Source organism: Tetrahymena thermophila (assembly GCF_000189635.1).
Source record: "Tetrahymena thermophila SB210 genomic scaffold scf_8254747, whole genome shotgun sequence".
In the NCBI taxonomy this organism is placed as follows: domain Eukaryota; phylum Ciliophora; class Oligohymenophorea; order Hymenostomatida; family Tetrahymenidae; genus Tetrahymena; species Tetrahymena thermophila.
The window spans coordinates 894,847-918,238 of NW_002476507.1; the positions used below are offsets into that span (position 1 = coordinate 894,847).

The window sequence follows — 23,392 nt, forward strand, 5'->3', positions numbered from 1 at the left end:
ATTATTTTAAATTGAAAATATATACAAATTTTGATTTAATTGTTTATTAATATATAAAGGGAAAAAATTTGTTCGATTAATCTAAAAACAGATATGATATAATTAATTAATAATATTCCTGGGGATAATAAATTTTTCTTTTTTATTTATTATTAGCTATCATTTATTTACTTTTCCTTTTAACTCCTAATAGTAAAATTATAATCATTTACTCTTTATAGCTCACAAAGCTTTTTTTGCTGTACAGATAATTAGATTAATACTTTGAACCTTCTTGCCACCATGCCACCTCTCTACTAGTCTAATTTCATTTTCCCCATCAAATATCTTTTTTCAACATTCAGATTTATTATTGAGCTTTTTTATTAAAATTAAATTTGGATTTGCTTTGAAGAGCATACTTAACATAAAACTCATTTATCCCTAGCATATCACTAGCTCAATATGGATAGAAGAATAGACTATGTAATCAAGTACTTTAAAATAAAATCCCGCCATTTAAAAGTCTTTTAAATAATCCACCCTTAAAATAGTATTACAAAAATACTTAAATTCTTCTATCACAAAAGAATTCTTTTAAAATATATACTGGATAAAAGTTATCGATGCTAGATACTTTCTGGAAGACAGTCATTACAAGTGGGAAAGGTGCACTGAATAATTATAATTTTCAATAAATAACTTCTCCCTAGAATAGAGTTACTTAGTGTTAGAAAAAATGTATAAATCATCAAATAGAATTATTTCCAAAAAAAATTAAATTAAATTAAATTAATTTCAGTCATTTATAGAAAATTAAAGCTAATAAGCTTTATAATTTAATTGGCTTCATACTTATCTATTACCACTATGTTCCAAAATTTAATTCATTAATATAATTTACTATTAAAGTTTATCTTAGTTGTTTTATCTTAATAAATTCCTTCAATTTAGCTTCCATTTTTATCTCAAAGCAATCAAAGCACAAAATATTAAATACAGAGTGATAAACAAAAAACAGTACACATTATATCTTTTAGAAGCTATTTGAATAAATAGCTTGTTATATTTTCGATTAATATTTGTGATATTTTTAAAGAAATTTCTTCTATTTTATTTTCAAATATTTTTTAAGAGCAGACAGAAGAGGAAGGTTGATGTGATGTGGAAGTATAAAATGCAATATTTAATTAAATACTTTATGTTTGTTTAAATATATTTAATTTCTATAAGAAAATTGTTTTATCACCAGTTAATTAAATTTGCTTAAAAAAATACTAAGACACTATTCAATAAGTCTTATCTTGTTAGTCATACAGAAAATTAAGTAAATAAATGAAAGAAGGATGAACCCTCATTTTTTGGAATTATATCCATAGAATCAAATTTATTCTATCATGAAAATTAAAACTTATAAAAAATGTAAATAATTTGTGTTTCTATGAAATTTCATACTAAATTATCGTTATAATTCTTAAACGATAAATAGTATTTTTGATTCATATTTATTACAAACAATTTTCGGCGTAATTTATAATATTATTTCATTATAAGTGCTTTTTATGAAAAATATAAAAGTATTTATAAATTAAGATCTGTACTTTATTAGGTAGGTAGTAATTACAAATAGAAATATCAAATTTAATAAAAATTTTCTTCTCTTGATAAAATTATTTGGTTATTAATTTATCCTTTACTTTTCCCATAAACTTATCAATACTAATTTTTAATTTTCTATTTTAATGATTTTATTATAGAATAACAGATTAATTATTTTAAAATTAATATCTTGCAATAAAATTGTTATATTTGTAATAATTAAATAATTGAGTAATAAGTATTATCAAGAATAATAATTTTGTGATAATTCGATGACCAAATATTAAATAAATTGTGTAAGACTTATTATTTCTAAAAATTAAATTACACAACATAATTTACAATCAGCCAAAATACGCTATAACTACAAATCAAATTTATAGATTTAACCTATAATAACATTTTAAATTTATAAATATTCTTCAATTTAAAGCTTTAAAGTTTTTGTTTAATAATTTAATTTTTTATATAAAGTTTTAACAACATCTATGCTTCTAATCTCAGAAGTAGAAAATATCTAAAGCCATAAATTAGAAAATTTTAAATTTCAAATTCAATTTAAAGAATTTTTTCTAAATTATTCAAATTAAACAAGACTAAATTATAAAATGTTTAATCGATTACAATACAAAATATTTTTTACATTCATAACCAAAACCTAAATATGATGACACCACAGTTACCGTTTTAATGAAAATTTTTTACAAAAATTTTTAAAAATAGAAATTTAGAAACAAAAAATTAAAATAAATTTAACGATAAAAGTAAATTTAAATTAATTAAAGGGATAGCTATTTAAAATTAATAATATCATTTTTAAAGAGCATAATTAGTTAAAGTATTAAAACCAAATGTTATTTTGTAAAATTTCTTATTTAGATTGTTTAACAAAGAAATAGAAATAAATTATTTTTCTAAAGTAATAATGAATTAATTGCTTTATTAAGAATTAATGCTAAAAAATTAAATATATTTTGATAAAATTTCAAAGAATAAATGTATTATTTTATTTTTATAAAATTTTAGATGAACAATTAACTTTTTAATTCTTCAAAATTTAAAAATATGTCTATTAATAGATAAATATATATAACTATATTTCCTTTTAATATTATATTAATTTAAATATAATTTATTTGCAATTATGGCGTTATGTTTATAAAAATATGACATAAATTATAGAGAATGAATTTTATATTAATAGGTAAATACTTAAAAAAGTCAAAATAAAAACGACTTCCAAAGCTAAAATAATTATTATTTTTATTGTAAACTATATTTAATTTTTCAGTTTAGGCTATTTTATAGCTTGATATATATTTATTTCGTTTAAAAAATTAAATTAAATAAAGAAAAAAATTTTCACAAATTAGAATTTTTTAAATTACAAATATTTATAATTTTTTAGCATTTATACTTCTGAAATATGATAAAAAATGTTCATGTTTTTGTTATAAAATTTCATAAAGATTAATAATAACACTTTTCCTAATAAAAAAAATAATTTCTGAATTATATTTTTATTATTCGATTTAAAAAATGTGACTGAGTTTTTGGTAAAATTTGTCTACAACCTAATTATTATGCTTATATTTTATAAGCTTACATTTTTATTTTTAGTTTATTTGCTTTAACCGAATAAGGGTAGATTTTTTGCTTAAAATAAAATAAATGATAAGTTTGGATGAAACTACTTATTGTTTAGTTGCTTCAACAAAAAGTAAATTAGTAGACGTAGTTTTTAAATAGTAAATATTAATATAAGAAATACATATTTGACGTCAAAATTAGATTATTGGGTTTCGTTTATAATATATAAATATTTGAATTCTTGATTAGTTGATTTATTCAATAAGGCAACTAAAATTGAAAAAGAAATACATAATTAAAATAGGGGATATTGAAGAATTAATGACGACGAATATGAGGCAAATTATAAAATTATTAATAATTGTTTATATGAAAAAGTATTAATAATTGAGTAAAAGAAATACACTTGATACTCTTTAGATAAAATTGATTGTAAAAATAATGACATTACTATTTTTGATAAATACACACACAATTCTATCCAATTTGATTTTATTTTCTTATAGTCGATAGATTAGGATATATGCTAATTAATGCTTTACATATACTAATTTAATTGAAAAAATAATTAAAAGAAAAAGATATAAAGAATATTTAAACAATATTATATAAATAAATCAAAAACCCAAGCTCAAAATCAACAAAATTCAATTCTAAAAATGTAAAATAATTTTATTTACCTCATTCCACTAAAAAGATCATTAAATTTACAAGTGCCCGCTGATCTTTTCTAAAGCTTTTAAGAATTTATCATCATTAAATACTTTTTATTTTTGCTATTTAAAGCTTAAAGTAGATCAAAATCCTAATCAACAAAAAGGAGTAAAAAATTTGGTTAAAAAAATAATTGACAAAATGGAAGATAAATTGATTGTAAAAGATTTGAGCGATCAAAAAAGCTAAATTTCATAGCTTTCAAATGGCAAAAAGGTTGACCTTGAGAGCAAGTGGTTGCATGCATTGGTCCATACTCTCACAATGAGTGGTTATTTCCATGCAGTTGCTTTCAATCTTTTAACTTAGCTCATGGTTTATGCAGATACTGTTAATCATATGTATCTATTTTGTTTAGGAACAGTATTTGGACTAGGAATGGCATTTGGTTTGTCTTAAAATATGAATAAACGTAAAATTATTGTCTTTGCTGACTTTGTTTATGCTATTGGTATCGGTGCGGCATTTTTAACATATAGCTATTATATGATATGCTCTGTATTCTTAGGACTTTCAGTCAGTGTATGTATCTTTGCATTGCTTCTTGATATTAAGGAATTTGTCCCTCACTCAAGCTACTTGGTAAACATTCATTTTGAAAAAAATTACATTTTATAAGGATGAATTAGTGTTAGTAAAGAAAGATATATTATTTGTATTTTAGCCAAAGATAAGATATTATGTTACACTTTAAGTAATGAGGGAAGAAGTTGATTTGTGATGTCATAAATATATACTTTTTAATAAAATTTCCCTTATTAAAAATTTGTGGAGAGTAAAATTTCAAATAAACATTTAAGATTACTCTTAAATAAAAACTCAAAATACTCAAATGGGATGATTCCAATATATATTTTATTTAGCCATATCAACAACTAATTAGCATTTTTTTCTACTTTAACTTAAAAATTAAAGTTACATATAATGTATAATAACAATTTTCATTTTGAAAAATGTAAATTTAGTGTGCATTACTCTTAAATTTTCAAGTAAATTTGACTCATTAAGGCTTAACATGATGTTTTAATTAATTAATTTTTTATTTAATGATAAAAAATCATCGAATTCCAATCACACATTTAAAGTAAACCAAAGTAACTAAAGCTACATTAATAAGAAAAAATTATCTAAATTTACATATTTTAAGCAACTTATAACTTAATTTTGTCTTTAGCTCCATAGTATCAAATAAAATTGACTGAAACTGGCTATATATTTTTTAATTAACTTCAAACTTTTAAATCATATATCCTATTCTGATATTATCAATAAGTTTATTTAGATAAATTCTATTTTTTTTCTATTTTAAACATTTTGAATCACCCAAATTCACTAATCTTATTAAAAGTTTTGATATTTAATTATTATTTAAGGAAATTAAACCAACATATTAAACATATTAGCTTTTTTTCCTATTTTTTTTCAATTATGAAAATAAAAAAAATTATCAAATTTTATTTGCAAAATTTAAAAGCAAAATTAATAATTTATTATATTAATTATACTAAAATATATTTTATAAAAAGGCTAAACACATGAGTATATATTAAGTTTATTACTGCATAGGTCTATTAGTTAGTTAGTTAACATAAATTAATCTTAATAGCATTTATAACTCTTCATCTGGTGCTTTTAATGCTAAGGAATTTGGCAATGGATAACTTGCTTTCTTAATCGTAACACTTTGCTTAGTTGTAATCAGAGGAATAGTTTTGATGACTGTATTTAGAATCTCTACTCCATTTGAAATCATCAGATTCTAATAACCTAGAGATAAATTCCTTACAAGTGTTCATAAGCTTTACAGTGTTCACGACGAGTAATCTATACGTTCCTAGGTTGTCTAGAAATATAACTAGTCATACATCATGCCTGAAAATAAATCTAATCCTAAATTTTGGAAAGAGGTCTTTGAAGGCTTTTTACTTAATTTCTTTGCATAAACTTCTGGATGTTAGATATTTATGAATACCCAATAAATAACTATTGGTAATGAAAATTTATAAAGCTTATCAAATTGGTTGCTTCTTGTGATCGGTTTATGTGGATTAGTTGGATCAGTCGTTGCTTTCTTTATTGTTAATAGATATACTCGTATCAGATGGGCTTAAATAGGTTTGATTTCTACAATTATTTGCTAAGGTTTGTTAGCTGTTTTCACTAAAAATAATATTGATACTTTTGGTATTTTCTGTGCCTTCCACTTATTAATTAATATTTGCTTTTTATAAGCTATTTACTCTTTCTGTGCTTAGAAGTTCCTTGAAAAGGGTCTCGTCATATGTCATTTTGGTTTATGGCTTGGTTTCTTCGTTTCTATCATAGTATTTTACTATGGATTTATCTAAATGGATACTTACAGTCCAGTTAGTTTTATTGTTTTCAGTGCTACTTCTTTTGTTGGTTTAGTGTTTATCAGTTTTTATGCTGAAGAACCAGCTGAATGCCGCTATCTTGAATCTGAATAGAAAAAAGTTCCTTTTGAACCTGATATTTCTGTTAACGGAGATAATAAGAGTTAACGTAGTGGATTTTGAAGCAAATATAATTAATAGAGCATATACTTAGTATAAAGTATTTATCAAGTAAAAAAATTATTAAAATTAAATATTAATTTCGTAAAAAATTAAATGCAAACAATTTTTATTTTTGAATAACAATCTTATTTTTTATTCTTATTATTAATTATTATTAAGACTTCTTCGCAATTTATTTCATATTTTTAAATTATTCACTCATCATTTTCACCAATTAATTGTTAGAATATAATTTAATTATTTGAAAATCTAAATTTAAATTATTTAAAAAATATCATTTAATAAATTAATAATAAAAATATTAATTTGCTTATTAAAATTAATATCTAAATTTAAATAGGTTTTTTAAATTATAATTACTTATTTCAGCTTGATTTATTTTAATAATGTTAGAAATCTTAACAAATTAATGTTAGCTTTAATATTTAATTGAATAAAATAATTTTTTTAATTAAATCAGTTTTTTTATGTGAAATTTATCTTAATTTACTAAAGCTAAGTTTTATCAAATAATAAAAAACAATTAGAATTGTGTTTTAAATTGTTAATTTAAGATATTTGAATACAATTATATGTGATATAAATACGGTTATAAATAATCTATGAATGATTTAATAATTAAACTTTAAATTTTTAATATTTTATAGTGGAATTAATAATATAAATATATTATCTTCAAACTTATTTATTTTTTATTTTATCAAAAATTTTAATTCATTTTTTTCAACTATAATTAATTTTGGTTTTTTATAAAGTATGTATAAGAAATATTTATTGTCCTTTGTTTATTTATTTTGTTGTTGTTATTAGATTTGTTAAAGTCAATAATAATTTTACTTTCATATAAAATTTATTTTTTTAAGGATGGGAAGTGATTTTCTTCTAGTAATTTGTTAGGTTTATTAATTTTTTTCCAATTTTTGAATTGAGATGAGTAGTAAATTTTTCAATATTTTTTACCATTTTATTTCATTAATTAAATGTGATTTCATATATGAAGAATCTAAAATTTCTTATGTTGATAATCTTAATTCTGGATCAGGATTCATCATTTATCTTATCATTTATTTCAGCTCTTTTGGACATTAATTCAATGAGTCTAAGTTAGGTAAATGCCCCTATCTTATTTGCAGCCATTCATCACCATTGGTTGGAAGTTATTCTTAAGTTACTAGATGATACATCATTGCCCCTAAAGAAAATATATCTGCTTTTTTAAGATCAACAGCTTCATAATAATTTAAAATTTCTTTTGCTAGGTATCTAGCATCTCCCTCTTCAATTTAGTTATATTTTTCGTTGTCCTTATTTGCAATTAAAGCAAGCCCTAAATCAGCTATTTTAAACTTATTTTACTTTTTGTTATATAAGATGTTTTCAGGTTTTAAATCAAGGTGAACTAAATTCTATTAATGCAAATAATGTAATCCTTTAACTACATCTTAGAAAATTTTCTTAATCATTTAATAGAACTAATTATAGTTAGGAGGTTAGGGTAAAGGAAAGTTTGCTAAGTTGCTATCACAAAATTCCATAGCTAAATGTAGCTATCTGTCTTCTATCCAAGCACTATGATAACAAACTTTTATAATAAAATAATTTGGTTAAAATTATAATTAAATTTGAATTTATAGAATCTAAAACACAACAAAATTGAGTTATTTTTTGCATTAAAAATAATTTAAACAATTTACCTATATATTCTACCTCATCGCATGCACTTAAAGATGCAAGAGCTTAAGCTTCTTTTAAAATCTATTTTTGAGAATTTTCTCCTCTTATTTATTCTTTAGTCACTTTTACTGCATAAATATTTTTATCTATCCTATTTTGACATTTATAAACAGTACCAAAGAATCCACTGCCTAAAACTTATAGAACCTCATAATCTTATTCAAATCTGTCCATTTCTTCTTCAAAAAAAGGTTAAGAACTTGCTTTAGAATTATTCTAATTATTATTTTTTGAAGGTGTTTGATTGAGAATGTTGTTACTATTATTATTGTTACCATAATTACAGCTTCTACCTGAATTTATACTAAAGCTAGATATACTATTATTATTTTATTCATTATTACTATCGCTATTAGATGTATTACTTCTATTTATTTAATGCTTTTAATTAGCTGAATTCATTATTTGATTTGTGAAACAGTTGACATGAGGGCTCTAATGATCTATTTTGTGAGTGGAATTTAACTATTTAAACTCTTTAGGTGAAGGGAGAAGTATTTAATTAGCATTTTTATTGTTATTAAGATGATTCACAGCATTTATAGATACTTTTTTATTGTCTCTTTAATGGATAGTCATGTTCATTTGCCTGTTTTCTCTATCAAAAGGTGCCACTATCACTTAATTTTTATTTGTTAGTGTCTCGTTAGATGTAAAAGGATTAACTTTTCTTGCGCTCTTTTAAAGTTGGCTTATTTAATTTTGCCTTTTTTATGCTGGAACTTCAGAAACTGCAAATATATGATTACGATTATTTTTTTTATTCTTTGAATGAGAATCATTTTCTTTGTTTTAATTCGAGTAATAATGATTATCATTCTCTCTTTCAGTACTACTCTCTTACGAATCAGAGGAGAATAAAGATTTTTTATAATTATGCTATTTTTTGGGAGTTGAATGATCAAATTCATTTTTAGTGTTATATTTATTTATCTATTAAGTGAAAAGCCTTTGCTATGGAATTTTTTCATATGAAGGCAGATTTTTTTAAACATTTGGTGTTTATGTTAAAGTAATTCCATAATTAGGTTTAACAATGCTCTCAAAGTTAAATTAAGTTTTTTTAGTTTTAGAATTTTCATTAGTCCCATGTAAATGTGGTTTTGCTGTGTTATCAAAATGGCTTATGAAGTTATTTTTCTTAGTATTGCTACTGTTTATATACTATTCCTTTGAGTAAAGGTATTTATTCGCTTTTTCGGTGTCTCTTTTAGAAGGAGGAGAGGCGTATCCTTCTTCCATTTTTGTTTTATATGTACTCTTTTTAGGAGTCGATAGCATGGCTAAACTTGTTATAAAAATGGTTAAAATTCTAAATTATTTATTATATAAATTTTAGAATTGTGTTGCTATTTTTATTATTTACCTAAATTTGCGTGTAAACAATTAATATTAATAACAAATTATACATATATAAATATCATTTGAATCTATCTATCAAATATTTTCAAATATCAAGCTAATCTTAATGATTAAACAAATAAATATAATATAATCAATCGGCGGAATGATTATTATCCTCTCTTTTGGCTACTTCTTTGCAATTTATTAATAACTCAATCAATTTATTTTTCAAAAATTCTTTTTATTCAAATTTTGAACTTCAAAAATTGATTTTTGAAATAATGATAAAAATCGGTCAAAACATGGTTAATTACTTTATATTTCATGAGCTTAAGTAATAATTATTATTTTAACTTTGAAAAAGATATTTAAGTGTAATTATTTTATATTTACTATTAACAATTAAAAAAATTATTTATAAAATCATTTTTTTTTATTATTTAACATTAAGTCATTAAAGTATTAAAATAATTGCTAAAATATATTCCTCTTTGATTGTTAAAATTATTTGAAAATTAATATTAGAAATCTAATTAATTTCTTTATATATACTGTAACATAAAATATAAATATCTCACTATCTCTCTTTTAAATAAATATTAATATTCTTTATATTGTATTTTAGTACATTTTATGGTAAAATATTAATAAAAAGAGGGATTAAAATAATTTACATTAAATTTTAGTAAAGTCTTCTTTTTGCATTTTTTGATATTAAACAAATTTTTAATCAAGATTATTTTACTAATTTTATTAAAAATATTTTATTATTTGAATAAATAATGTAATTTTATTAAATATTTTTGTTAATAATTTCTCATGCTATCGTTTAGATAAAATTTTTTTTGTTGCTAAAAGAGGGAAATATCATAAGTAATTTTAATTATAATCTTTTATATATAATTTTTTAATTTGAATTTATACAGAAAGTACTTCCTTAATTCTTTTGTCTATGGAGGAAAGAATATTAATAAATCAACTCAAAAATAATAATATCAAAGGAATTTGATAAAGTTTTATTCATTTTAAGTTTCTTCAAATAACTTTCAATTTGAACTTCTTTACTGGATTTAAATTTAAAAAATTGATTCATTGAGCTAAATGAAAAGCAAATATAGTATGTAAAATAGAACAAATTATTTATTTATTTTACTTAGTAATTTATAATATTAAATAAATTTAACATTACTATATATATAATATAAATATTAATTGATTTTTGCTACTTAATTAAAGTATTGCTCATAAATATTTTAATTTTATATTTTAAAAATAGAAAATTATTTGGTATAAAATGGTAATTTTTAATTGGATTATAAAATATACTTATTTTTTGCTAAAAAGCAAATGTATTATATAGGCATGAAAGTCTTAATCAAATTGTTGTTGGTATTTTTCATATAAATTGTTTATTTAATAAACACTTTGTTATCAATCATGATAAAATATCAATAAGTTAAACAGGTTTAGTTTGTTTGATGACCTATTTGTGATTTTTTTTATCAGATAAAGACTTATTATTATTTTAAGTAGTCCTAGTCTATTCTTTCTTTCTTTTGAAAGAATCATTAAATTCTTCATCATCATCCTCAAATTCAAAATCATAACTTTCTTTGTGCTTTTTATGGCTGTTTTGAAAATCATTTTAAAATTTTTTAAACTTAAAATTTGGATTTTGTGAGTTTTTGTTTTAAAATTCTTATGCATTTCTTTTTTAATCGTTTTACTAATTATCGTATTGGTAAGATTTATAATAGTGAGTTTAATGTTTGTTACCTTAAAAATTACTTGACTATTGTTTATATTTATTGTATTTATGACTCTCATATTTATCTGCCCAGTTTTTAGAATGCTAATCATTTAATTACTCTTACTGATTTTTTATTTGATTGCGCCATATTAGAGGGGACTCTTTTCTATTGTTATAAAAGCTACTATTTTCTTTAATCTCATCTTTGTTATACGAATTCGCTCTATTAGATTCTTAGTCCAAGCTTGAGGTTGTTACTGAGTTTGATGCTAGAGGAGAAGTAGAAAATTTTTTTTAAAACAAGTTATTATTAGATTTGTTGAGCACACTATCTTATGTGGACTTCTAGCTCAGGCAAATTTATTCTTAAAGTTTTTCACTTTCTGTTGATGATTGAGAAAGTGAATTAATTTCATAATCTTCATTTTCTATTTCAAAAATTTTTACTTTTATTTCTTTGATATTATTTTCATAATTATAATCTGTTTCTGAATTCTTACTATATTTTTTATCATTACTTGATAGATTTATTTAAGAAATTATGGTTGGTTATTGCTATTCGGTATTTTACTGGTTTTACTGGTGTCCTTCAGATATTTAAACTGAAATAAGTTGCTCATTCACTTACTTAAGATGCTCACTACTAAATTAAAATAGACTGTGATACACTTTTTGTCTGTTTGGGCGATCATCTTCGTAAAGAGAATCACTTTTATGAATAAATCCAAATTAACTTAATTTATTTCTCAACTCGTTTTTTCCCCAAAACTTCATATATTAACCACAGTCATCAAATCTTTCATGCTTGTATCTCAAATACTTATCCAGCTCAATATTTTCTTATGGAACATCATGCTCTCTTATATATAAATAACCACCATCTATAATAACTCTCTAAAGTTCTTTTAGATTCGTATCAAGATTTTCAATATGGTGTAAAACCATGAAACAAGTAATTAGATTTAAGCTTTTGTCTTATACAGGTTGTAGACTGTCTTTCTTGTTTGCTATATAAGTAAATTAAATATTACTAGGAGTATCTGCTGGACGAACAAATTGATCTTCAGAATAAATGTCACATCCTACGATGTATTTTGCCCCATAAACTTTACCAATTTAAGCTGTTATTTCACAATTTCCGCATCCCATATCAAGATATCCATTTATATTAGCAATTTATGGACTCAGCACAGATGTAAGCATTTTTAGTCTATCCTCCTACCTTCTAACTTTTATATCTTCTTGATTTTCTTTTTAACGTGTAAAGCCAGGAGATTGCGTAAAATGTCTATTAAGAGATCCTTCTTCTTCGTCATTTCTACGGTGGTGAGCACTATAGAGACCACGCTTAGAAAATTGCTAGTAATAGTATTGTTGTACATCTGTTTTTTTGTTTAGTTTTTTTTAAGGTGTGTAAAAGAGATTAGCTCCTTTTTGCTGCTTAACCTGACTTGGCTAGTCTTACAATAATTTCTACTCTCTGTCTTACAAAAATATATTAAACTCTACATTTCCAACAGGTTCATTATTGCTTTCAGATTTCTTCCTACTTTCAGTACTTATTCTTTCACTTACATCTGCTTCTAAACGAGTGTTCTCTTCATTAGCACTTAAGGATTCTATTTTATCTGTATTTAATGCACTAATTTATTAATTGTCTTATTAGCTACTCTCAACTTTAGAATATTCAGTTTCTACTAACTTTTGTATTTGACTCATTATTTCTAAGATCTTTTATTGCTCATCCTATTCTTCCAAGCATTTTTAAATATTTTCATCCTGTTATTAACAATTTTGTAATTGAGGGATATCACATTACACGGGCTATGGATTTTTTCTTACATAAATAACTTTGTTTTTTTTTTCTTTTTTGCTCTTATTTTATGTTGCATCATGCTTCGAATTAGGTTCAGCATTAATTTATTGCTTAAATTGGTTTATTTAGCAATCCTATGAATTTTTAGTGTTCTAACTAATGGCAGAAGTCTTTTGTTTCAAATTTTATTATTCACTGTTTTTGATTTTATCTTTTGGTAACTTTAGTTTTTTATGATGCTTATCTTCTTCATTTAATTATGATTTGTGAGAGCTTGTACAGTAAGTCCATTCATCATTATACTCTATTTAAAATGGCTTATTGCATTAATTAGTGATATTACTTGTTTTAGACATTTTTTATTCAAGGCTTATAAGTGATTTTCCTAAACCAAATACTTTTTGAAGTATGATTTTGAGGTAAATATTAAATAAAAGCTAGTTGGTATAAATGCTATTACAGTGTTTTCTTACTTTTTAATTCTTTGATTTAGTAAAATCATACAAACCTTTTATATAATTTATTATAAACAGAAAAAAAATCAAATCACCTCTACTTAATAGAAAAAATAATAATAAAAAAATGAATAAAGAAATCTCTTCCATCTATTTAAATTCTTTATAACAAATCCAAATATGTTTCTATCGTTTTGCTGATCAAATAGTAAAAACAATTAATTGCCTAACTCTACTTTTTACATATGTTGTTTTGATAGCTTAAGTCAATATTTTTTATTTTGATAATTAAATTTGCAATTAGTGATATTATATCACTTTAGACTGTAATTTGAATTTATTTTAGGATATATCTTGTCATAAAAAAATTAAAATCTGATTTATTCATGTTTTAACTATTTTTTTATTAAGAATTAAAGTATCTCAGCTTAAAAAAATAAACATTAACATGAGAAAAATTTTTATTTTTTATAAATAGATTATTGCAATCTTTACATAATTTATCTTTTTCATTTAAAAATTAATCCGAAATATTAAATTTTTTCTCGACTATATTATGAAATATTTATCTTATGCAAAGTATTTTATATTTATTATTTCTATCATAAAATTTATTACAACAGAGTGTTAAATCAATAATTAAATTAAAATAAAATCTTAATTGTTAATTTTAAACTATTTATTTTTATTTAGCTTTTTGAAACTTGCATCAAAAAATCCAATATGAGTTTTACATAATTATCTTAATATTATCCTAAATATAAACTCTTCATATATTTTTTTATAAAAACTCCCTATATGAATACTTTTAGCATGGTAAATCTCTCTAGAATTATGAAATAATTTTGCCTGTAAAAAAAATATGTCAAAATTAAATATAAAACTGTTAAATTTTCAATATATTTTTTGAAATTTGCTCAAGGTTTTTTGTAAAAAATGCACCTTATTGTTTTTTGAGTTAAGAATATAAAGTTATTTCTCAACAAATAATATTTGGCTAATATTTTAAAATTATTAAATTTGAGAGTATTTAAAAATTATTTTATTATGGAACACAGAGAATTATTATTTTAGTATAAATGAGATTTAAAGTATTGCTTTGCAATTATTATATTAAAAATTTTATATAAGAAAATTTAGTTCTAAATAAATTTAAATTGTATAATAAAATTGAATAAGTTAGTTAAAATAATTTAAGATATTAAGTTATCAAGCTTCAATAGCCAAATAAACATAACTTGAAAGACAACACTCATTTATTTTTTTTTAAATATTAGAACCCAAAAATAATTTAAAAAAATTGAATTTATGACTCTTAATTAGCCTTTAATTAGGTAAATGATTTTCTAAATTTTATAATGTAGGTAGCTAAAGGAATAATGATAAATAAATATTCTTTAAAAATAGAAATTTAATTTTCTAATAATTTTAAAAACATTTAAAATTAAAATTCTATTGATTTATTATTATTTATCATGTTATAATTAATTAAGATATTAACTAAAATTTTGTTTTTTGTTAAAATTTTTTTTTTAATTATTCTAAATATTTATAAATTTAATTCATAATAAATATATATTGTTTAATAATTCTATAATTAATTTTTAAATTATCATCTTTGATAATCTATTATCATTTTAAATTAATTATTTTGAATCAAAATAATATCTAACTTAATTTAAGGAATCCAATTTAATTTTATTTATTACTTTTTATTTTTATTTTTTTTATAATTAATTAAAATTAAAATTCTGCTTAATTTTTCTATTATAGAATAGTCAAATAAAAATAATAAACTTAAAATTCAATTAGTTATTGATTTAAATACATAGTTTTCATATCCTTAATTTAGACTATAATGTACTTTGACATAAAGATAAATTTTATAATTGATAAAATTAGTATTTTCTATTAACATCTAATAATATAATTTGAAAAAATATGAATATTTGAAAAATAATATTTTTTGAATCTAGATTTATAAAGGTACTTTTTTAATTTAAAAAAATAAATTTAAAATTAATAGATTATTATTTTCCATAATAAATTTAGCTTTGAATAAATTAATTAAAACTAATACAATGATTCTCACAACTTAAATAGTTAAAATTCTTCATTCATTTCAAAAATATATACAAATGAACTGTTCACTATCTAAATACATATATATATGATGTTAATATTAAATTTATTTTATTTAGTTATTTAGAAATTATTAAATGATTTTAATAAAAAATTGTAAATAAAATAAATTAATATCATTTAAAGGCATTTTGCTAATTAATTTATTTAAAATCACTATTAATAAGGAATATTTTTATATTAAATTTAATTTTAAAATTTTAATGGTTTTTATTATATTTTTTAATATTGGTTAAATAGAATTGAAAAATAATAAAAATGTATAATTAAAAAATTTAATTTATAATCCGCTAAGCATCGTAGAAAAAAAATTTATACAATTCTTTTTATTAGATTTCACTGATAAATTTGTTATTAAAACAAATTGATTCTTCTAATTATATTTGAATTAATTTAAACAAATAAATTATTTATTTGAAATAAAATAGATAATTATTACGTTTGGGTGTAAATTTTTATAGATCTAAATTTAGCAAAGTACTAATTTTAATTTGAATAATAAATTCTTTATTTTTAATTAACAAAAATTAGTAACATATTGAGATAAGTAATAACTTTGTAAGAAATTTTTTTATAATATTCATTTTGTCAAAAATAACTAATAAAAATACATTTTTATTTTTTACTTTATTTTATCGATTAAGAAACAAGGAATCATAATATTTGTAAATTTTCATAGAATTATATGAATATAAGTAAAATTTATTATACTTTATCATAAAAATTCTAAATAGAAAAATTTGTTAAATGTTTCAAACAATATTAGGCAAAGTTACATTAAAATTTATTTATTTGGCTTTTATCTAGATTGAAACAAATTCAAACTAATTTAAAAAAAATTTTTGCTTACAAAAATAAGAAATTAAAATTAGTTAGTGATATTTCATGTAAATGAATGATGATTTTAAAATGATTATAAAAGAGGCGTTATTTTAATTTTTTTAGACTAATTCATAGATATTTATGTAAAGCGGTATTTGAAATACCATAATGTACTCACTTTTATTTTCTGACTTTAAAAAACTTGATTCAGATAAAGATTTTAGTGTAAATGGCTAGGATTCATTTTTGGTTCGTCAGAAATAATTAAGTTAGTTAGCAAGAAATTAATTAGGATTTATTAGTAATTAAAAATAGTAGTTCAAATAATTACATTCAATTACATCTTTTATGAATGTTTTTTTGATCAATCCTACTTTATCAATAATTTATCAAAACTCGAAATTTAAGTATTCTCCTAGATAATTTTTCATTGAACATTTCTTTAAATAATAAATATTTAAACATAGAAAACTATCTCCCTAATCTATTGTTACATTCAGATTAGTAAAATCAATGTTACCAATTTTTGTTAATCACAAAAAGTAAATTAATTAGAGGGCTTTGAATAAGATCCTATTTAAACTTCTGCAAAGTACTTATTACAGCATTCAATAATTTATGATTGCAGTCTAATTTTATCAATAAAATAAATAAAATTGACAGAATAACTACCTACTTCACTAATTTTTAATACAAAAGAAGGAAAAACTTCTATATAGTATTTGTTCTATAGAATAAAATAAACATTTATGAAAGAGATATTTATTTTATTTTAAAAGTAAAAGCGAGAGTAATAAATAATAAGATTTTTTGAAATTATATCAGTAGAGAGTAATAAACAATTATAAAGTTATATATTATACGATATAGGAAAATTATTTTGTAATAATCTAGTAAATATTATTGCTAAGAATATAAGGAGGATAAGGAGAGAGATGTTTATAAATAGCCAATATTTGGCTAAATTAATTGTATGGAATTATTTATATTGAAAAGATATTTTTTTCTGATGTGAAAGGTTTAATTTTGATTTGAGAAAGTAATTGTTTTTATATTTCAGGTTTTTATTAAATAAATATTAAGTACATTCAGAAGAAAAGTAATCAATCAATCAATCAGTTTTGTAATGTAACATATCTAAAGCCGCATACTTTGTTAGTTTATTTGAAATTTGTGTTTTGAGATAGTTCAAAGCCAGTGTCAGCAGAAGTGTCTTCGTTGGCAGAGTTACAATAGGATTCACAGTTGTTTTATGATTATTATTTGACCATAGCAGGAGATATATTTAAAGTTTATGCAAATTCATATGCTTATTAATTTTATTATTAGTTTTATTAAGAGTTTAGGGGTTATTATTTTTTAATTTTTAGAGGAGAGTTGCTGTAAAATTTATCTACAAACAATTAACTTTCTAGTTCATAGTATATGTCTTGCTTAATAGCATCATTGAAATCGTAGTTGATTTCGCGACGCATATTGATAACTTATCTTAGAGCTGACTTTGAAATATCATAAGTACTTATTTCTATCATTGCAGAACAATCGAATAAGTTATTGTATATAGGAGTGTTGCTATCATAGAAGGGAATCAGCATCATATCTAAGTGGGTGTCTATTTCAATACCGTCTAAAGAGACTAGTTTGCATTAGATATTGTTTAATTAGTGTTATTTTTAAGAGATTTGCTTCATGTGAGCTTTAGCAACATTCTATCTTGTTTCCATGGTAAAAATCTCGGGAAGGCCTTAGTGCATGATTTAGCCTTTAAATTGTTAAACTCCATTGTAGCCTAGGGTTTTTATGAAATCTTCTGAGTATCCGTAAGACTTCATCTTGAATTCAAAATCAAATAAGTCAAATTTATAAACTCTGTAAGTGAAAATGTTATGGTTTTTCTTTACATTCTATACAGTCTTCTATAAAAATTTATCAAATTCGTCAAACTTGTTGCTTACTATTTCAGAAAATTTATTGAAGCCTTCAACTTGTTCACACATATTCTTTTTGCGAAGTAGATTCTAAATAAAATTGTAATAGCTTTCAATGTCGTTTCCATAGGTTTTCATTTATTCAGAGGATGAAGCAGACAAGATATCAGACAAAAATTTAAAGTTGGTTAGACCTTTTTGTGTGTTTTGGATTTTAACTTCAACCAATCCCTACTCTTCAAAGAGCTCGACACCAAGGACTTGCATGAACTAGTTAAGCATGGAAGGAGAGCCGTTAGCAAGTACTTCACTTTTTGGTTATTATTCAGTTTACATAGATTCAACTTCAACAGAAACACCTCCACAAAGATAGTAAGAAGTACCTTAAGGCTGTTGTTAATGAGTACGACGAATAGGAATAGCTCCATAATCATCTCTGTGTTTCATTTACATTTCACGGTCGTATTCCTCACGTTTCATGATTTTTTTCTTTTAATTTTATGTTTTGTTCATTTTAAATATCTTCTTGTAAATACTATTTAAATTGACTTTGGTTTTTTTATCTTTAACACTAAACACTTCATTCAAGGTAGTGCTACTTTCACAAGAATTTTTCATTAAGTCTTTCATCACTTTGAGTTTTTTTTTTCCTAAGAGTTAAAAGAGATATAAAACTTTCGTTTGTATAGAGAGAGATTGTTTAGTGTGGATATTCAGTATAAAGATAGTTTTTAGTTGTTAAGATAAGGTTTTTTGGTTAATAATTATGTTGCCTTATACTTTTAAAATTATAGGATTTAAATGATTGCTTTTTTTTAATTAGTTATTTATATTTGGTTTTTAATTGATTTTTAATGATTATATGTTTAGTGTACAGATTGTTAATTATTTTTAAACAAAAAAAATTCATGTTAAATTATCCGGAAAATATCCATAAATCTTACAAATTCATTTGTATTTAATATTCCGATTCTGAGAAATTCCTATTAACTCCCTAAATAGAAAACCAATAAAAAATGGTTGAAAAAGACTCATTTAGAATTAAGGGTTGGAAAAAGAATTTAGCGCAAGTTCCTACTTAATTTTACTTCTCACACTATGGCCATGCCATTCCCTTGCTTAATTTCTTTCCAGTTATAAAAAAAGTAATTCAGAATGAAAAATATGTTTTTTTACTCCATTAATATGAGATTTATGAAGTTACTTGAAATGATTTATGTAATACAATTTTTCTAAAATATACTTACTAATATAATATTACATGATAAAATTAAATAATTGCATCTAAATTTGTATAAGATTATAAATGGCTAAATCATTTGCTTCGAAAATATCTTTTTACTTAGTAAATAAATCATTTTATTTTCCAATAATTGCGTAGTTATTAATTCTCTCAAGCTTTTATTGTATATATTTTTTTAAGTAATAGTTTTATATGAATTAGGAATTAAGGCTATATAATTATTTTGTATCTATATCATGTACTTCTTCATCTTGACTGAGGTCTTACTTCTAAAATATATTGATAAATAGGTTAAAATCATTTTAAGTAACACAAAAAGTTCTTCATAGTATGTATAAAAAAACATAAAATTAATTTGAACAGCTTAAATAAAAAATATTTTTGTATAATTAGTTTATTTTTGTTTCTTCTACATTTCAAATTACAATTTCAATCAACTTTATTCATCTGGAATATGCTTAACCAAATCTTAGATATTTTATATTTTAGGTTTTAAAAATTGGGTATTTATTATAACACATAGTAAAAAAAATTCTAGGGTAGCTCATTTTTATTTTTAGCCATTTATGTCTTTTAAAAAGTTAACCTTAACTATTGTTTTTCAATTAATATCGGAAGTTATTAACAAAAGTATGAAATCTACTGTTTTTACTTTAAAAAGACTGTTTGGAGAAAAATTTTGATTGATATTAGTTAATAACTTGATAATTCAATAATATATATTTAATAGAAACCAAAATAGATTGAAAGAAAAAATTACATACTAAGATAAATTTTTATTCAATTTAAAATTATTAAAATTTAAATACTGAATAAAAATTGATGTTTATACTTTTGCTCATCTTTTTTATTGCTTACAATTTATGAAGAACTAGGATTCAGATAAAATTTATTATTTTTTGAAAATATTTTAACTGAATTTATGTTAAAAACTATTTGAATTTTTAATAATTATTTTGTTATAACAAGCAAATTAAGTAATTAATTTTTTTAATTCTTGATTTCATTTTAACATTCTTAATTTGGGTATAAAATTCTGCTTTTTTTTTCTATTTGAAGTTTTGTAAATAATGTTAATAATAAAAAAAGTCAAGCCAAAACGTAAAGATTAAATATAAATTATGAGCAAGTAAATTGTATTAATATAGAAAAAATAACCTAAAATAATAACAATAAGATAACCTTAATTATAATTAAAATTACCCACTTGCTTCAAAAAAATTATAAAATTGATAACAAATTATTACTTTTATTAAAGTAATAGAATTAATAAAGAAATAGATTGTTTTGTAAAATGCTTTTTTAAATTTACCTACTCCATACATTTCTGCTAACTGATGCAAATTAATATTATTTTTTTATGATCTCTTCTAAAATTGATCTTTAAGTACTTCTTTTTCGTGGCTTAATACTCTCTGCATATCGTTTCTCATTTAAATTATTTTTTATCTTTCAAGTTCTCTATCTTCTAGCTTCTTTTTCGTTGCCTCTATCTTTTAGATATTAGCTAATAGATATTGCTTTCTCTTATTGTTAATTATTTTTTGATTTTCTCTCACCTACAAAAACTTTATGTCTTCTTTTAATGCCCTCTACTTTTAATTAAGTAATTGCATAGTTCTAATATACTCTGCTCTTTCATCTAGCTGATGAGTTAACCTATCTCTCAATTAGTCTTAATCTTTAGCGCTATGTAAATTCATTGTTGAGGCACTTTTTGGTCTATTCTGCTTAAGCATTAGTCTTATAAAAATTTAACAGTTATTTTATTATTCATTTAATATTTAAAAGTAACTTTATTACTCATTTAAGTATTTTTTTAAATTAAAAAAAATTTAAAATAATTACTTTTCTATTTCAGATGCAAGTGATTGGTCATAAATTTTTTTAGATTATAGCAACTAAGATTAAACAGACATGGTTTCTTTTTCCATTTTTTAAAAATATTCTAAATTCTTGCTTAAAATTTGCTTTTCTACTTCTTTTTAATTTTTTTAAACAACTTAGCTCTTTTGAAATTGACAGCTTTATTTTTGTAATATTTCCATTTCTTTAATTCTTTAAAGCTCCATTTATTTTTTTTCGTTGGCATCTTCTTTTTACAAATACTAAAAAAAAATAAAAAAAATATTATTTTATCAAAAGAATTTACAATTTATCTAGCATTTTCTACTTTTTATTTTTCAAATTTCCTAATTTTTTTAATTTAAGTTAGAAATATTTTATTGTTATTTTTAAAATAAAAATATTTATTTACCTCACTTATGTTAATTTTTATTCATACATAATTCGTTTTTGAAAATTAACTTCTTTCCTTTATTCATACATACTATGTATAAGTATGTTTCTTTAATGTTCTTTCTTTTCTATTTCCTCTTTTTGCATCTTAAAAGCTATTTCCTTTTATCTCTAAAATACTTTTATTTATTCTTATAATCTTATCTTTTTTTGCTTTCTATATCCTTCTTTAGATTCTATCATTCCTAACCTAATTAATTCTTTCTCTTTTTTAGAGCTTTAAAATGCCTATTCCTAATAATTGTATAAAATTAAAATATTTTAAAGCTAATATAATTTAAAAAATAAATAAATACTTTGACTTCTGCTTTTTTTTGAAATTCTTTTATTTTTATACTGTCAAGCTTTTCTTTATACTTTAACTTTTAAGACATCTCTTGTCTTTTTATTTCAGCCTTTTATAATAAATTACATATTGTAAAATATAAAGTATCTCAATATTAATTAGACCTATTAGCGTCTCCATTCAAAAATTTATTCTCTTTGTTCTTCCATTTTTAACATTTTCTGCTATTTCAACTCAGCTTTATCTTTGATAGCTTATATCTTGAATTCACTATTAAGCATTTAAGCTATTTCTTTTTTCTGTTTCATAAATACAAAATATAAATATTATATAATTCTATAATATATTTGTTTAAGCATATAAACAAATTGATAGATACCTATCTATTTCTAATTTTATCAATCATAATTTATTCTCTTTACTAAAAATGCTAGTTTTCTTTTTCTAAAATTTTATTAAAATCCATATCTGATCTAGTTTAATGACCTGTTGATCGGAGCACTTCTTCTTGTTTAAGTTCTCTTCCTACTTATTTTCTCATCTAAAAAACATAAATATAATTATCTTTTTTTTGGAAAAACAAATTAAAAATTTATTTTACTTATTAAACCATTTAAACCTTTTTTTATCTTCTAATTTCTGCATAATTTTTATATTAATCCAAAGTCAAATTTGGCGCATATTATTTTTCATTTTGGTATTAAGCCTGTAAAATCTTTTCAGCTGGAACAAATAAATCTGAAGGGTGTATACCAACCCTTTAACATGCTCTAATGCTCCTAGGACTAATATATTTAATTTGTGAAATATTTGATTCTAATCCATGAATTAATAAAAAGGAGAACTATTGATTACCTATCAATTTATTGCAATTGATTATATGGATTGAAATTATCAAGACTGACTTTGCTAAATGACTTAATAGAAATAAAAAATCTTAATCTAATGTAAATTGAGCATCAATTAAGAGATTTTACTTATCTAGAAATATTTTAAGCTGATTTCATTTTTAACTTTTAACTAAATTGCAGTATTTTAAATTTTATTGTTGCTATTAAATATGTTTTTATCTATTCAACTAAAGCAAATAATGCACAAAAAACTTATATCAATCAGCAATTACAAAAAATAAAACTGGCCAATAATTAAATGAGT

At 21.6% G+C, this 23,392-nt stretch overlaps 5 protein-coding genes across 5 annotated transcripts; 1 reads left to right on the top strand and 4 right to left on the bottom strand. All coding sequences in view use genetic code 6, as the record gives it.

The window, feature by feature from the left end:
• Positions 1–3,691: 3,691 nt before the first annotated feature.
• On the top strand, positions 3,692–6,419 carry TTHERM_00146070 (transmembrane protein, putative; the record flags this gene model as incomplete). Its single annotated transcript, XM_001011246.3, has 3 exons — positions 3,692–3,829; positions 3,955–4,464; positions 5,409–6,419. The coding sequence occupies 3 exons, from the start codon at positions 3,692–3,694 to the stop codon at positions 6,417–6,419; spliced, it is 1,659 nt and encodes a 552-aa protein (XP_001011246.3).
• A 529-nt stretch (positions 6,420–6,948) lies between these two features.
• Positions 6,949–9,588, bottom strand: TTHERM_00146080 (Serine/Threonine kinase domain protein). The gene is made up of 2 exons (XM_001011247.2): positions 8,114–9,588; positions 6,949–8,001 (listed from the first exon to the last, which is right to left on the bottom strand). Exons 1-2 carry the CDS (start codon positions 9,432–9,434, stop codon positions 7,259–7,261), a joined length of 2,064 nt encoding a protein of 687 aa, XP_001011247.2. The 5' UTR covers positions 9,435–9,588; the 3' UTR covers positions 6,949–7,258.
• A 1,344-nt stretch (positions 9,589–10,932) lies between these two features.
• On the bottom strand, positions 10,933–13,593 carry TTHERM_00146090 (UbiE/COQ5 family methyltransferase; the record flags this gene model as incomplete). Its single annotated transcript, XM_001011248.2, has 1 exon — positions 10,933–13,593. The coding sequence occupies exon 1, from the start codon at positions 13,417–13,419 to the stop codon at positions 10,933–10,935; it is 2,487 nt and encodes an 828-aa protein (XP_001011248.1). The 5' UTR covers positions 13,420–13,593.
• Positions 13,594–17,597: 4,004 nt separating this feature from the next.
• TTHERM_00146110 (hypothetical protein) lies at positions 17,598–19,313 on the bottom strand (the record flags this gene model as incomplete). The annotated part of the gene is made up of 1 exon (XM_001011250.2): positions 17,598–19,313. Exon 1 carries the CDS (start codon positions 19,038–19,040, stop codon positions 17,598–17,600), a length of 1,443 nt encoding a protein of 480 aa, XP_001011250.1. The 5' UTR covers positions 19,041–19,313.
• Positions 19,314–19,899: 586 nt separating this feature from the next.
• On the bottom strand, positions 19,900–23,334 carry TTHERM_000146184 (hypothetical protein; the record flags this gene model as incomplete). Its single annotated transcript, XM_012796367.1, has 11 exons — positions 23,215–23,334; positions 23,093–23,154; positions 22,839–23,022; positions 22,617–22,778; positions 22,402–22,536; positions 22,248–22,346; positions 21,911–22,185; positions 21,806–21,845; positions 21,502–21,761; positions 20,966–21,396; positions 19,900–19,922 (listed from the first exon to the last, which is right to left on the bottom strand). The coding sequence occupies exons 1-11, from the start codon at positions 23,242–23,244 to the stop codon at positions 19,900–19,902; spliced, it is 1,701 nt and encodes a 566-aa protein (XP_012651821.1). The 5' UTR covers positions 23,245–23,334.
• Between the last annotated feature and the right edge of the window lie 58 nt (positions 23,335–23,392).